At 42.2% G+C, this 15,905-nt stretch overlaps 1 protein-coding gene across 4 annotated transcripts in view; it reads right to left on the minus strand.

Annotated features, from left to right (window-relative positions):
- LOC122557528 overlaps positions 1–15,905 on the minus strand; it is a 102,510-nt gene that overhangs the window by 64,521 nt on the left and 22,084 nt on the right. For all 4 annotated transcript variants that reach the window (XM_043705285.1, XM_043705292.1, XM_043705298.1 and 1 more), the window contains 3 exons: positions 10,669–10,808; positions 5,478–5,585; positions 2,895–3,053 (listed from right to left, as the gene is read on the minus strand). In XM_043705285.1, the coding sequence (XP_043561220.1) occupies positions 2,895–3,053; positions 5,478–5,585; positions 10,669–10,808 (407 nt within the window). The remainder of the gene's footprint in view (positions 1–2,894; positions 3,054–5,477; positions 5,586–10,668; positions 10,809–15,905) is intronic.

Genomic DNA, 15,905 nt, shown 5'->3' on the forward strand with positions numbered 1-15,905 from the left:
GGTTTGGAGGGATATGGGCCGGGTGCTGGCAGGTGGGACTAGATTGGGTTGGGATATCTGGTCGGCATGGACGGGTTGGACCGAAGGGTCTGTTTCCATGCTGTACATCTCTATGACTCTATGTCAGCTCAGGGATATCTCTGCTGGAGCTCCTCAGGGTTGTGTCCTACACCCAAAAATCTTCAGCTTCTCAATCAATGACCTTCTCTCAGAAATGGGGATGTTCACCAATGATTGTATAATGTTCAGCACCATTCATAACTCCTCAGATACTGAAACAGTCCATGTTCAAATGCAACAAGATCTGGACAATATCCAGGCTCGGGCTGACAAATGGCAAGTAATATTCGCACCACACAAATTCCAGGTAATGAACATCTAACCTCTGCCCCTTCAGTGGTATTACCATCGTTGAGTCCCCCACTATCAACCTCTTGGGGGTTACGATTGAGCAGAAATTCAACTGGACTTGCCCAATAAATACAGAGGCTACAAGAGCAGACCAGAGGCTAGGAAAACTGCAGAGAGTAAGTCACCTCCTGACTCCCCAAAGCTTGTCCACAATTTACAAGGCACAAATCAGGAGTGTGATGGAATATTCCCCACTTGCCTGGATGGGTGTAGTTCCAACAACACAACAAGCTTTACACCATCCAGGACAAAACAACCTGCTTGACTGGCATCAACTCCCCCCATCACTGACCTCCAATAGCAGGAGTATGCACTCTCTATAAGATGTAGTCCAGAAAATCGCTAACGATCCTCAGACAGTACCTTCCAAACCCACCACCATTTCCATCTAGAAGGACAAGGTTAGCAGATACACCACCACTACTTGCAAAGTTCCCTTCAACATCCTGACTTGGAAATGTATTGCAGTTCCTTTAATGTTGCTGGGTCAAAATCCTGGAATTCCCTCCCTAAGGGAATTGTGGATCAACCCACAGCATGTGGAGTGCAGCAATTCAAGAAGGGACCTCCTCAAGGGCAACTAGGGGCGGGCAGTAAAAGTTGAAACTTTATTGCTGGAACAGCACAGCAGGTCAGGCAGCATCCAGGGAACAGGAGATTCGACGTTTCGGGCACAGGCCCTTCTTCAGGAATATCAGGAGATTCGAAGTTTCGGCCGCAGGCCCGTCTTCAGGATGAAGGGCCTGTGCCCGCAACGTCGAATCTCCTGTTCCCTGGGTGCTGCCTGGCCTGCTGTGCTGTTCCAGCAATAAAGTTTCAACTTTGATCTCCAGCATCTGCAGACCTCACTTTCTCCGCGGGCAGTAAAAGCCCATGTCCCATGAGTAATAAGAAAAAGCTCACTTCCATCACTCTAGATAGATTTGAGTTCTACTCTGGTAATTGAATTTCCCCAGACTGAAAGCCAGTTTTGTAATTACTATGCTGCTTAGGTAGTTGCTAGCTATATTAGCATTCATTAAACCCCTGATCTTAATTCAGATCAATTAATTATTATGGAATATACTTCAGTGTATGAAAATCATTTAAACACAAGTTAAAATGTGTCTTAAGATATGTATCAATGCAGTTTAAAAGGACCTTATGTCTGATGGCAGAAATGCTGATGAAAATCTTAAGTTTGCCAAAATTCTATGGACAGGTCTCAATCCTCTGCAATATGTTTGAGAGGTTCCATCTGGAGGATAAGCATTTCCTCCTTTAATTTCTTATTTCCTTCACCGACTCCAATTTTTACCATGACAAAGTGAACATATCATTGAAGTTCCATTTACAACTATTTCAATCACATTATTCAACCATTTAAGCAGATTTCACATGTTGATATTTGCAAGCATAAGTTCAGGCTTTGACTTTCATTTGTCACGTCAAACATCATCATAGAGATTTTTTAGTCAAGAGAAATAGCAGGTTGAAATCTACCTGCTATATATGTGCTAATATGTATCCTGACCAGCTTAGCCATGCTTTTTTGTGCTGTTTTGTGTTGTGAGTACTAAGGTTCAACTTCTGTATAGTGTACACAGAACATAAATCAATGTTGACATGGTAATAGATATTCATTAGTTCAATGCTATCTTAAGTACTTTATTGAACAGTGTAAACACGTTTTCACTTAAACATAATTTGTAGCCATGGATATGAAAATCTTGAAGCTAATTACTTTCAAAGTAAGACATTGAATAAATCATTTCCAATGTTTTATATCAATTTACCTTCATGTGTGTTATCTGAAACTGGGTTTGCAATACAGTAGCCTTGACACTCAGTAGAAAACCCATTGAACAATTTGAATTATTTCAGTGATTGGTACACTATCAAGGAGCTCAAATTATTAACGTCAACTATCTTATAATATCACAATATCCAAACTCTCCATTAAAAGGCATTCCAGAATTTTAAAAAATTGTGATCATTAGCTTGGCAAAACATTACCTAATAATTATTCAAGGGATCTGAAGGCAGGCAGCTGGAGTGAAGTTGCAGATAACCCAAGAACAGACTTAAAGGTTTAAATGATCTACTTCTAATCTTATATCTATGAGATGTTTTTCCCATTGCAACTGAGCTAATATGACGCATAGATAAAGACAAACTCTTTCCATTGGGTGGGGATTCTAGCCCTAGACGGCATTGTCAGAGAATTAGGACTAGACTGTTCAGGAGAAGTGTTAGTAAGCACTTCCACACAGAAAGGTGGAAGATGTTTGGAACACTTTCACAAATGGCAGTGGATGCAAGATCAGTTGTTAATTTTAAATCTGAGATTTTCTCTTTATCAAAAGGTATTAAGGTATATGAGCCAAAAGCAGGTATTTCGACCACAGATCAGTCATGATCTCATTGTTTGGAGGAACAAGCTCAAGGGGTTGATGGCCTACTCCTGTTCCTATGTTCATATATAATAAAAATCAGAATCTTACCCAGAGACCCAGTCAGAAGCCAGCAGAGATGCTTTGGCCATGAGAGCACTTTTGCCACATCCCACTTCCCCGATAAGGATGATGGGTTTTTGTTTCGAATCCTGTAGAAATTCTTTCAAGTTGAGCAAGGAAGTTTCTCTTCCAATGAAAGATTCAGCTCTTTTGAAAGATGAATGTTCAGAAACTCTAATTAGAACAGTAAGCTCAAACATTTTATACAGAAAACTATTTAACTCCTTAGAATCTTCGATAAGACCCTGACTGGAAAATATTCATTCACCTATCAACAAATTTGTCTAAGATTTGTAATGTTTATATCTAACTCGTGCAAACTGTGTTGCATTGGTATAATTAATGAAGATCATCACATTTAAAATATGTGGTTTCCTTATCAGCAAAGAGAACACCTACAGATATTTTTAATGGATTAATTACATAATGTAATGTTTACCTGCAAATGATCTATATATTTCTAATGATTGTTCATTACAACAGAATCAGGTACAATTGTGTGATGCACATTGACAGGTCATAACATGCAACTTAATGTGAACAAAAACAAATTCAAACAAAATTAAGCTCCTATGTGAGTTTAAAATTAGCACAACAGATATATGGGCATGATTCTGAATCTGCCACAACCCCTCACATGGTACTTAGCAAAGAGGTTTTTCCCTCATAATTTACAATACAATCTGATCTCCCATGGGAGATTCATTCCTATGGGCGATAGCTCACAATATCAACAAAGGTGCAACCTGATTAAAGCTGGCAACTGTACTCTAAGCAAGGCTTTAAAAATGTGGAATGAATTTGAATAAAACTGTATTGAAAACAGCAAAAGATGGAAAAGACTTCATCAGCCACGCAGCATCTTTCATGCAAGGGACAGTGAACATTTCAGGAAATTATTCAGAACAAAAGGAGAACAGCATACCACAGGAAAAAGCTTTTCAGCCCACCAAGACTAGGATCCCTCTATTTCCTGCCGATTCATATATCTGTCAAGGTGCTTCTTAAACATTCCTGTTGGATCTGCCTCCACCAACTCCTCTCTCAGTGCATTCCAGACACTTATCACTCTCAGAGTAAAAGACATGCCTCGCACATCTCCTTCAAATTTGCCTTCTTTTACTTCATTTACAATGAAGAAAGGAAATATCCTATCTTTGATATATTCTGATCAACTCACTTTTAGTTAATTTCCCTTCCCTGAATGTTTCAAATAAAAACCACGAACCAGTGTTCTGACCTATGCTATAGTACTCAAGGAATCAGAGTTGGGCAGGCTATAGATTCATTGGCTCTGGTATTTATGGAGTGGGATGGCAGGGCATCTGAAATAAGGAGAATGTGCAGCTCTTACTCAATTTTTACAACAGGGCTTTAGTTGAATTGTCATTTTCGGCAGGCCTGGCTAGCTTATTGCTGAGGATGCCTGTGCGAGAGGCATAGTTTGAGAGCAGAGAGGAGGGAGTCTGGGGAAAGCGAAAATAGTGGTCGTGATGGAGGTCAGGCTGAAAGGAAGATAAGACTTCAGCAACATTAGAATGGCGAATGGAAGTCTGATCCCGGCACTCAAGTCTGATCATGGGCTGTTGGCATCACTAACTAAAACAGCCTTTATTGCTCATTTCTAACAGAATCATACGGTCATACAGCACGGAAATAGACCTTCCAGTCCAACCAGCCCTCGCCGAACATAATCCCAAACTAAACTAATCCCACTTACCTGCTCCTGTCCCAGATCTATCCAACCCTTCATATTCATGTACTTATCCAGATGTCCTTAAAGTGGTGTAATTGTACCCACATCCGCCACTTCTTTCCACATGCAGATTCATTCCACATGCAAACCACCCTCTTTGTAAAAAAAAACCTGATGTCTTTTTTAAATCTCTCTCCTCTCACCTTAAAAATGTGCTCCCTAGCCTTGAAATCCCACATCCTAGGGAAAACTCAATTACCATTAACTCTAACTATACTCCTCACTATTTTATAAACTTCTATAAGGGCACCTCCCTACATTCCAGTGAAAGAAGTCCCAGCCTATCCAGCCTTTCTTTCTTACTCAAACCTTTCATACCTGGCAACATCCTGGTAAATCTCTTTTGAACCTTCTCCAGCTTAATAATATCCTTCCTATAACTGGACAGCCAGAACTGCACATAGTACTCTAAAAGAGGCCTCACCAATGTCATGTCCAACCTCAACCTGACTTCCCAACTCATATATCTGAGCAATGAGCAATGAAGCTGAGTGCAATTGCCCATAAGGACATGGTGCTTTTTAGAAGTACCACACGTAATGGTGATTTGTAGAGTCAGGTCGCAGATCATCCTTAAATTTTGCAATCTTCAGATGGCAGAACAGGCCCAAGGAGTTAAAATGATGATTTCCATTCTAATATCTTGAACCAAATGCTCAGCAATCACAAGTATATTGGATATAATACATTGTGTATCATTTATCTGGTGTGTTATTCCTTGAATTTCTAAAAACAACACATGGGAAAAATGAATATGGCTCTCCTTTGAAGTTGTTAGTCACTGACATATTCTGCAAAACGTCTGTAAGACTCACAGGGTCTGACAATGATGTACATGTTCTAGGGTCTCTTCACTAACCCAATGTTTCAGTATGTGACACCTTCTCTTTGGCCCTCTCTTAGTATTCCGTGGGCCAACATTCCTTGAAAAAGAAAACAAAGTTCAAAGCTGAGGCAAAATTATCTTCTACAAAAGTGCAAACAAAAATACTACACATTTAGCCATTCAATACTATATCTCCCTGCCAGAAATAAAACAACATCTTATTTAAACAGCAAAAGTACAAGTTCTTTGTAAACGACATGTCGAAAAATTAATACCAATTGATTATAACTCTTTCTACACTGAATTAATCTTAGGGGCTGATAGCAATTTAAGTTGGGAATCAGAGGGGTGAACTATTCAATCAGCTGGAGACAAGGGAACTTTAATAAAGATACCAAGCAGCACATAACTGAACTCTTGCTGCAGGCCAGTCACTGTGTCAGTCATCACAATCAATTAAATTAGGTACCTGCTTAGAAAACCTAGGCAGCTAAGTATGAATTCAGGTGAGCATAACTGTCACGGGATGATGACGAATATGGCCATCTTAAAGGCTACACCCCAGCTGAGGGTGGGCCAAAATCAGACAACTAAATTTCAAAAACAGTATCCACATTTCATTTATACAATAAACACTAAAATGTCCTGTGCACTCAAATGATGATTCTATTATTAAAACTCTAACTATTGAGGAGAAGGAACAAGATGTGTGGTTTGATCTGTCTCCATGGATTACATTGAAACCTGCAGGCCTGGTATGGGTGTGGTGGGGTATTATGGGGCAGGGGAGGGGAATCAGTGGGGGAGCACATCAGGACCCAATAACAAGGGCTCTGGGCTGTGGGGGTCCCCTGTGTTTTTTGATGGGGGCCTGAGTGGGGAATAGGGCAAATGGGAATAGTATCAGAGTCTCTGAATTAATATAACACTATGTTGTTCAGTTCCTTTGGATTTGGTTGTCAGGTTTCAATTGCACACTGTAATTTGGCTGCTCCCAAAGACTAGACCATCCCCACTCTGCGTCTGCTACACCTCTGTTACTACCTTATCCTGGAGTGCAGGTTCAAGTCTCACCTTCTCCAGGGGTCGTAACAACATCTCTGAACAGGCTGAGTGAGAAAACAGGGTGACTACAGCTGTCCAGTACATTTGGTCCATTCCTCTCTTGTTAGAGTCTTGAAAAGAGCCCCTTCTTATTGTACTACTTTGTGGTTTTCCTCAACCACTTTAGACCACGATGGGCCTGTGCACTTACTCAGTAGGAGAATGAGGATAATGCTAACTATCTACCTGACAACATGTTGGCAGTAGTTGTCATCAAGTGCTCATACGAAATCCACAAATATACAGTTTTGATGTCCTTGAAACAAAATGTGAAATAGGTTTGCTTTTGTCAAAGTGTAGAGAGGAATCAATGCAGAGAGAAAATCCTCCTGAATAAATCTCTAGTGCTTTCATAGAATCCCTGCAGTACGGAAGCAGGCCATTTGGCCCATCATGTCCACACCAATCCTCCAAAAAGCATGCCATCCAGACCCACCTGCCCCCATCTCTGTAACCTTGCAGTTCCCATGGCTAATCCACATCATCTTCACAGGCCTGGACATTATGGGCAATTTAGTATGGCCAATCCACCTAATCGGCATACCTTTTGGACTGTGGGAGGAAACCCACACTGACAAGGGGAGAATGTGCAAACCCCTCATAGTTAGTTGCCTTTGGGTGGAATAGAACCCAGGATTCTTGTGATGCGAGACAGCAGTGCTAACCACTAAGTCACCACTGATGGGTTCACTTTTACACTTGAAATCAATCAACTATATTTTTCTGTCATCTACAAAGAAAGCTGGCCACCTCAGCAAGAGTTATGTTCTCATTGTACTTTTCCTAATCTCCATTCTTGAGAGTTCCTTGTTAAAACCCAAGAGAAACAGATTGATGCACGTACAAGTTTAACCTTTTCTTTGAACCAGTTAAAGAACCAAACAAGTAAAACACAGAAGAGAGAATAAATCATTGTTAGGATGGTGATTCCTCCATCAATCAAAGATAACATAAAAGCGTCAACCCTGAACATTGACTTTATAATTTAACTTGGTGAGTTATTGGCCCTGTTCTTAACATTTACACTTCATAAAGAGGTCTCACCATAGCAATCGTTACTTGGTTACCGTCATAAAAATTGTCTTTCGGCTTCAACCTACGTAATTACTTCAGAATTTGAACAGGATTGTAGTTTTGCCTACATCAGACTGGAGAGCTAACCATATACGACCACAGCAGCTTCATCTGCATTTCTGTTAGAACAGGATTACAGTTAGAACTTCTGTACTTATTAGTGGGGCGTATGCCAATTTGGAGAACTGAAAGTTTATTCCATTTTGAAAATGAATTCACACTCTACATTTGAAACTGATCCTATACAATTAATCAATCTTGTGTGCCACTGTTTTCACTAATGATGTGGAGGAGCCGGTTCTGGACTGGGGTGAAAAAAGTTAAAAATCACATTACACCACGTTATAGTCCATTGGGTTTATTTGGAAGTACAAGCTTTCGGAGCGCTGCTCCTTCATCAAGTAGCTGTGGAGCAGGATCATAGGAGACAGGATTTATAGTAAAAGATAAAAGTGTCATACAACTGATGCAATGTATTGAACAAACCCAGATTGCTGTTAAGTCTTTAATCACTTAGAATGGGGATGCAGGTTTCAATTGATTAATATGTAAATCCCAAATTTCTTTCAAGTCACAGTCCTGAGATGACTTAAGGTTTTATTTAAAAAAAGGTGACATCTCAGCTCAGACAATGCATTAAAGGTGTGAGGTCAGAGGATACAGACAGACATTGTCTGAGCTGAGGTGTCACCATTTTTATACTGAATAGACCTTAAGTTATCTTGGGAATTTTGACTCGAAAGAAATTCTGGGATTTACATATTAATTAATTGAAATCTGCATTCCCATTCTAAGTGATTAAAGACTTAACAGCAATCTGGGTTTGTTCAATACATCGCATCAGTTGTATGACACTTTGATCTTTTACGATAAAGTCTGTGTCCTATGATCCTGTCCCAGTAGCTACCTGAAGAAGGAGAAATGCTCCAAATGTTTGCACTTCCAAATAAACCTGTTGGACTATAACCTGGTGTTGTGTGCTTTCACTAAGTGAGAGCTGAAAAAGAGAACATGGTTTTCAGGACTCTGGTCAAATATTGATCAGAAGCTGCACTGCAAAATATTTGCTAGCCTCTGACTTTCCCAAATTGGCAAGTTAATAGTGAGAGGGTGGGTCAGTGTTTAATTAGACACATCAAGGGGCTACTCAAGGATGGAGTGTCAATAGTAAGATGCCAGTTCAGCTAACAGAGACAGAATCCTTTGCCAGGACAGCTGGTTTGGTGCAAGTGAAGCCAGGCAGATGGGGAAACCCTCAAAACCAGTCTGGACAGCTGTTCCCCTCACCCCTGCCCACCAGGACAGGCAACTGAATAATTTCTAAATGCTTTAATAAACCCAGAAAATGACTGGAAAATATTCCAGTCAGCAAGAATGTAGTATTTCACAAAATAAAAACAAGAGTTATTGCCTTTGTTGCATTATTTGACAACCTTCCAGTCACTGAACATTAACAAAGTAGTGAGATGAGCATGTATGAGATGCATGAATGATATTTTTCAAGCCTAGTTGTAGATAATGGATGGAATTTTAACATCCCTGGCCAAGGGTTTTGAGGATGAGGCAGGAGGGTCTTATAGACACAATGGCCAGTCAGCCCACCATCTACCCACCCACCTACCTCCCTCTGACCTGGCACCTCTCCACTTTTAACAGGATGCAGGGGTGGTGTAGTGATTGGGACCAGGTGTATCTCATTGACAACAAAGTCCTTGATTGAGTCAATCAGGAACCACTGGCTGACCAATATAAACAAGGGATGTAAAATCTCCTAAGTTCAGGGGTCTGACTCTGAGCTGGCAGGTCACAGCCAATGTACTGTGTACAAATAAATATAGGGTGACTGGGGTGATGGGATACAGGTCCCTGTGCAGTTGTTTTAGGTGACCAATCAACTTGGACCAATGAAGGCCCTCAGGAGACCAAATAATAGACCACTTAAGGGCCTCAATCCATGGTATACCCAGACTAATGGAGCTGATAATCACTTCCTTGCAGCTTTGACTGTGTGGTTTGGCATCAACAATGACTGTCCTCTCCCCAAGGTCATATCCCACTCTTGACCCATTCCACCCTCCCTCCCACCCCAAACAACTAGCCTCTTAAACCCAGAGCCTCTAACCCATTCATTCCACTGAGTGGGATCTGGCAGTCAAACCCCGGCCACTTGCCTGCAGTCTACCCTCCGTTCGCTTGGCTGTGGTCCTGCTTGACCCTGGTGCTGCTGGGACTGCAGACAATCCAATTGGTCGGCTGCTATTCCAAAGGCAGGACCTCCTCCCCAGATGGGGAGAATTCATACCCTGAGGCAATTAATACTTCATGGAATACTGAGCAGCTACTGTCTGTACCCCATTCTTTGAGTCAAACCTCACCATTCTAAAGAACCATGGGTTGTGAGTTCTTGTGACTGAAAGTTTTCACAGTTATAGCAAGTCTCTGAGAGAGCACAGGAGCAGCAAATGATGGGGGTCAATGGTGTTGTCACCATAAAACCAAATGCACAGAATTAGAAAATACTTGGAGAATAGAAATAGGCCATTCAACTCAAATGACCTTCAATGAGATGATAGCCCATTGGCCTCCTCACACATGTTTGCCTCAAACCCAATCAGCATGCCCTCCATTCCTTTCTTCAATGTATTTTTTATTCACTCACAGGATGAGGGCCTCACTGACTGGACCAGTATCTATTGCCCATTCCTAGTTGCCCAGAAAGCAGTTAAGTGACAATCACACTGCTGTGAGTCTGTAGGCCAGGCCAGGCCAGGTAAGGATGACAGTTTCCTTCCCTAAAGGACATGAGTGAGCAAGATGGGTTTTTCCAACAATTGACAAGGTTTCCCTCAGATTTCAATTTAACTGCTGCCCCCAAATCTCACACATTAATTGAAGCAACAAACTACATATTTAACTTTGTTTTTAAACCTAATCAAGCAATATTGCTCTTCCTCACAGAGCATTTTATTTCTGTTCTGGCAAATTGATTTGAAAACACTGACCTGTGAAAGTGAGCGATGAAGGTTTTTTGGAAGTCAGCACATAGGCGTTCAATGTAGAATAAGTGGGATCTGTTAAGCTGTGGATTGATTCCATCCCTTCCCCAGCTGACCTTGTACTCATAAATATTGGTGAGCCGAAGCTGCAGAACATAACATTGATTATTACCTTTTAGTGCAAACAAATCAGGCAGAAAGGAAAGTTGTTAGGTCATGAAAAAAATAAATTCACAAAGACTCATTATAATTGAAAGTAACAATAGCTGTCAACTAAAAATGTGCCTGTAGGAGGGAATATAGGGGACAACAATAAAGGAGTTGCTTTTTTTTTCTCATTTACAGGATGGGAGCCTCACCTACTAGGCCAACATTTATTGCCCATCCCTAATTGTTGAGTCAGCCACATTGCTATGGTCTGGAGTTGCATGTAGGCCACACGAGGTAAGGATGCAGTTACCTTCCCTAAAGGACATTATTGAACCAGATGGGTTTATCCAACAACAAATTCATAGAATAGAATCCTTACAGTGTGGAAATAGGCCCAACAAGTCCACACCGACCCACAGAAGGTCCCCCTACCCTGTTACTCTACATTTATCCCTGACTAATGCACCTAACCTACACATCCCTGAACACTACAGGCAATTTAGCACAGCCAATTCACCTAAACTGCACATCTTTGGATTGTGGCAGGAAACCAGAGCACCCAGAGGAATCTCACACAGACACAGGGGAGAATGTGCAAACTCCACACTGACAGTCACCTGAGGCTGGAATTGAACCCAGGTCTCTGGTGCTATCAGGCAGCAGTGCTCACCACTGTGCCACCATGGCCATTATTAGACCCTTAATTCCAGTTTCTTTACTGGTTTCAAATTTCACCATGGCAGATTTGAATGTGGGTAGCCAGGACATTACATAGGTCTCTGGGTTAACAATCCAATGATAATACAGTAGGCCATTACCTCCCCTGAAGTGTGCTAAGTAAGATGTTCGGGCAATGGTAGTGTATTGGTAATGTCACTCAACTAGTAATCTTTCAAGTTCAGGTTAATGCCCTGATGACATGGGTTTGAATCAAGCTATGGAAATTAAACTCAAGAACAAAGTACACTTCAGCATAGGAACAGGTCCTTCGGCCCTCTAAGCCTGCGCCAACACATTTTGCCCTTTCATATTAACAATGTCTTCACTTAGAGGATCTGCGTCCCTCAAGTTCCTTCCTATTCATGTATTCATCCAGGTGCTTCTTGAATGCTGCCAATTCAAATAATGAAAGCTGCTTTAATAATGGCAACTCTGGACCTATCATCAAAGTTTGTGAAATAAAAAATCTGGTTCATTAATATCCTTTCGGGACAGAAATCTACTGTTCTTCACCTGTCTGGCCTACATGTGACTCCAGACCCACTGTGGTTCATAAGGAAGGGTGTGGCAAGTAAAGATGGGCAACAAACAGTGGCCTTACCAGTGATGCCCACGAAAAGACAAAACTAAAGATTTCTTGTTCGTCATCGACAGAATGTGGGCCATACAGCTACCTGTGTCATACACAGGATGTCTGTCCTTCAACGACTTATGGGCGGCACGGTGGCTCAGTGGTTAGCACTGCTGTCTCACAGCACCAGGGTCCCAGGTTCGATTCCAGCCTTAGATGACTATCTGTGTGGAGTTTTTATATTCTCCCCGTGTCTGCATGGGTTTCCTCCCACAGTCCAAGATGTGCAGGTCAGGTGAATTGGCCATTCTAAATTGCCCACAGTGTTCGGTGCATTAGTCCGAGGGGAATGGTTCTGGGTGGGTTACTCTTCAGAGGATCGGTGTTCAGTTGTTGGGCCGAAGGGCCTGTTTCCACACTGGAGGTAATCTAATTGACGTGGTCATTGGTACATAGGCCAATTGTTTAGGTCTTTAGATTAGATTAGATTACAGTGTGGAAACAGGCCCTTCGGCCCAACAAGTCCACACCGACCCACCGAAGCGAAACCCACCCATACCCCTACATTTACCCCTTACCTAACACTACAGGCAATTTAGTATGGCCAATTCACCTGACCCTACACATCTTTGGACTGTGGGAGGAAACCGGAGCAACCGGAGGAAACCCACGCAGACACGGGGAGAACGTGCAAACTCCACACAGTCAGTCGCCTGAGGCGGGAATTGAACCCGGGTCTCTGGCGCTGTGAGGTAGCAGTGCTAACCACTGTGCCACCGTGCCACCCACAATTGTTGATTAAGGATTCTAATTTTGTATACTTGTTTTATGACAAAGGTTCAAAGGCTATCCTCAAGTTGCTCCTGACCTGTGCCAATGGCAATTCCTTCACCTGTTCAGAGAAGAAGAAATATTATTTGTATACTGTCCTTTCACGACCTCAGGATGATCCCAAATACTTTACAATCATTCAGGTCTTTTTAAAACTTTAGTCAATATTACACATATGATAGTCAATTTGTTCACAGCAACATCTCACTATCAGTGAAGTGATTACAAACACACAATTTGTTTTGGAGATGCTGGTTGAGAGATAAATGTCGGCCAGTACACCAAGAGAATTCCTGTGATCTTATTCAAATAGTGCCCTGGGATCTGTTTTAGCCACAGGAGAGGGCAGACAGGGCCTTCTAAATGTGTCATCTGGAAGGCTGTACCTGTGATAATATGGCACTACCCCCTCAGTACTGTACAGCTTTGGTGTGAAATCGGAGTGCACAGCTACTGGATTTAGGTGAGATTGTTGCTGCTGAGCCACAGCTAAGCAAGCATTGGAGGATTTCCTCCTAAATTCTTTCAGCTTGGCTAAAGTGTATAAACACTGTTAATGCCTGCTCAGAGTGGAGCTTCAGCAGCCTCAGGAATACAATGGAGTATAAAATGGACAAAACCAGCTTTCAGGATAGCAGAAGAAGGGAAGGAAAAGACCACAGACCATTGTGATGGGTAGGACTGTACATGCTGTAAACACTTTGATGGGGTACATGCATTGTGTAGGCTTTACCATGACCATTACAGCCATCAGCCATTTTGATATGATGTGGTATATCTGCAATTTGAAAAGACAGAGCTGTCAGTAATGCCATGGAATTTGATTAAAATGTTTAATGTTGTGCACTGAGATGGACCATCATAGTCCAGACATGCTCTTTAGAACACGGTTTACTGTGGGCCTCAAGGGAGGAAACCTGCTCTCCTGGACCCTCCAACACAGAGATCCAGGGTCTGTGATTGGGCAGCTGGCAGTGGTCCCTTTATGGAACACTAGTGAGATTGCCTGGGCTCCATGCAGCACCTGAATTTGGCAATCAGGTTCAGGATCCTGTTTCTAACCTTCAAGGGTGAAGCAAAGGTATTCTCCACTAATTATCAATCACCAGTTGCTCATTCTCCAGGCCAGGAATAATAGTTCTGGCTAAAATCTCCCTTCGGTATGTCCGCCCTCATTTAAGAGCTTATCCTATCACTCCTACTTTCCCGAAACAAGTTCGATCTCTTTCAATTACTTTGCAGCAATTCATTTCACTGCAGTTGTAAAATCAGTCTGAGGAAACAAAAGTCATTGGTTGGTTGGTTGATTTTGAATGGGTCAAACTTATTTAAAATTTGGCAAGCACAGCACTGGCAGAGGAGGCCCCCAACTCCTGATTCCACCATGAATTATGAATAGCTGGAACGCATTTGACCCATTGTTCAGGTGTAGAACAGCATATCCAATTTAGCTAAAGTGTTCATATAATTCAATTGGATATAAATTATACCATGTCGCACATTGTTACCACAGCCAAATAGGTGCTACTTGCTACCTTTTAACACTGTCATTTCTCCTTTTTAATACTGTAGAAGCGAAATACAACACATAAGGTGAGCCCAGCCATACTGTCCAATCTGTGACATTGGCTATGTAGAAACATAGGAGTAGTCCATTCAACCTGTTGAACCAGCTCCATTATTCAATATGACCATGGCTGATCATCAAGCTCAATATCCTAATCTTGCCCTCCGCCCGTATCCCCTGATCCTTTTAGCCACAAGAACTACATTGTTTGGTCCCAGCCACTTTCTGTGGTAGCAGGTTCCACAAGCTCATCACACTCTGGGTGAATACATTTCTTCTCATCTCAGTCCTAAATCTCACCTGACAATGTCATAACCAATCTCAGCATCTCCAGATTGAAAAGAGGGGAAGATTTCTGATCACTGTTCCGAGTTACAATAGAATTGGACACTCCAACCGTCCTCTGTAACCACCCAGGCTTCAGGCCACTTTCCTAGGCTGGGCCTCATAACATAAGCACAGTCAGATCCCAGATATGGAGTGGGAGGGATCCATGGTAAAATGGAGAATTGCGGTGATGGGATTGCCTGTTGTTTCACAGTGGGAGGGTATGGAGGAGAGGACCTTAAAGCAGCAGGAGTGTCTGGTGGAATGCAGGGAATCTCACACTGAAATTCCTGACAGAGAACCATACCTCATGCAATTCCCTCTCTCCCTGCACTGAGTACGTTGGAGATGCTTCTGACACTCTTTAGGGTCCACCACTGTTTTTTGCAAGGTTTGTGAAGGTTTGTAGCTCAGGTTGAGGTTTAGAGTGTAGGTTTGCTCGCTCAGCTGTAGGTTTGATATCCAGGCGTTTCATTACCTGGCGAGGTAACATCATCAGTGGCGACCTCCAAGTGAAGCAAAGCTGTTGTCTCCTGCTTTCTATTTATATCTTTCTCCTGGATGGGGTTCGTGGGGTTTGTGGTGATGTCATTTCCTGTTTGTTTTCTGAGAGGTTGATAGATGGCATCTAGATCTATGTGTTTGTTTATGGCGTTGTGGTTGGAGTGCCAGGCCTCTAGGAATTCTCTGGCATGTCTTTGCTTAGCCTGTCCCAGGATAGATGTGTTGTCCCAGTTGAAATGGTGGTTTTTTTCATCTGTGTGTAGGGCTACGATGGAGAGAGGGTCGTGTCTTTTTGTGGCTAGCTGGTTTTGTGTATCCTGGTGGCTAACTTTCTTCCTGTTTGTCCGACGTAGTGTTTGTGGCAGTCCTTGCATGGAATTTTGTAGATGACTTTGGTTTTGTTCATGGGTTGTACTGGGTCTTTTAAGTTTGTTAGTTTTTGTTTGAGAGTGTTGATGGGTTTGTGTGCTATTAGGATTCTGAGGGGTCTTAGTAGTCTGGCTGTCATTTCTGAAACTTCTTTGATATATGGTAAGGTGGTTAGGGTTTCTGGCTGTGTTTGGTCTGCTTGTC

The sequence above is a fragment of the Chiloscyllium plagiosum genome, chromosome 2 (assembly GCF_004010195.1).
Source record: "Chiloscyllium plagiosum isolate BGI_BamShark_2017 chromosome 2, ASM401019v2, whole genome shotgun sequence".
Classification (NCBI taxonomy): domain Eukaryota; kingdom Metazoa; phylum Chordata; class Chondrichthyes; order Orectolobiformes; family Hemiscylliidae; genus Chiloscyllium; species Chiloscyllium plagiosum.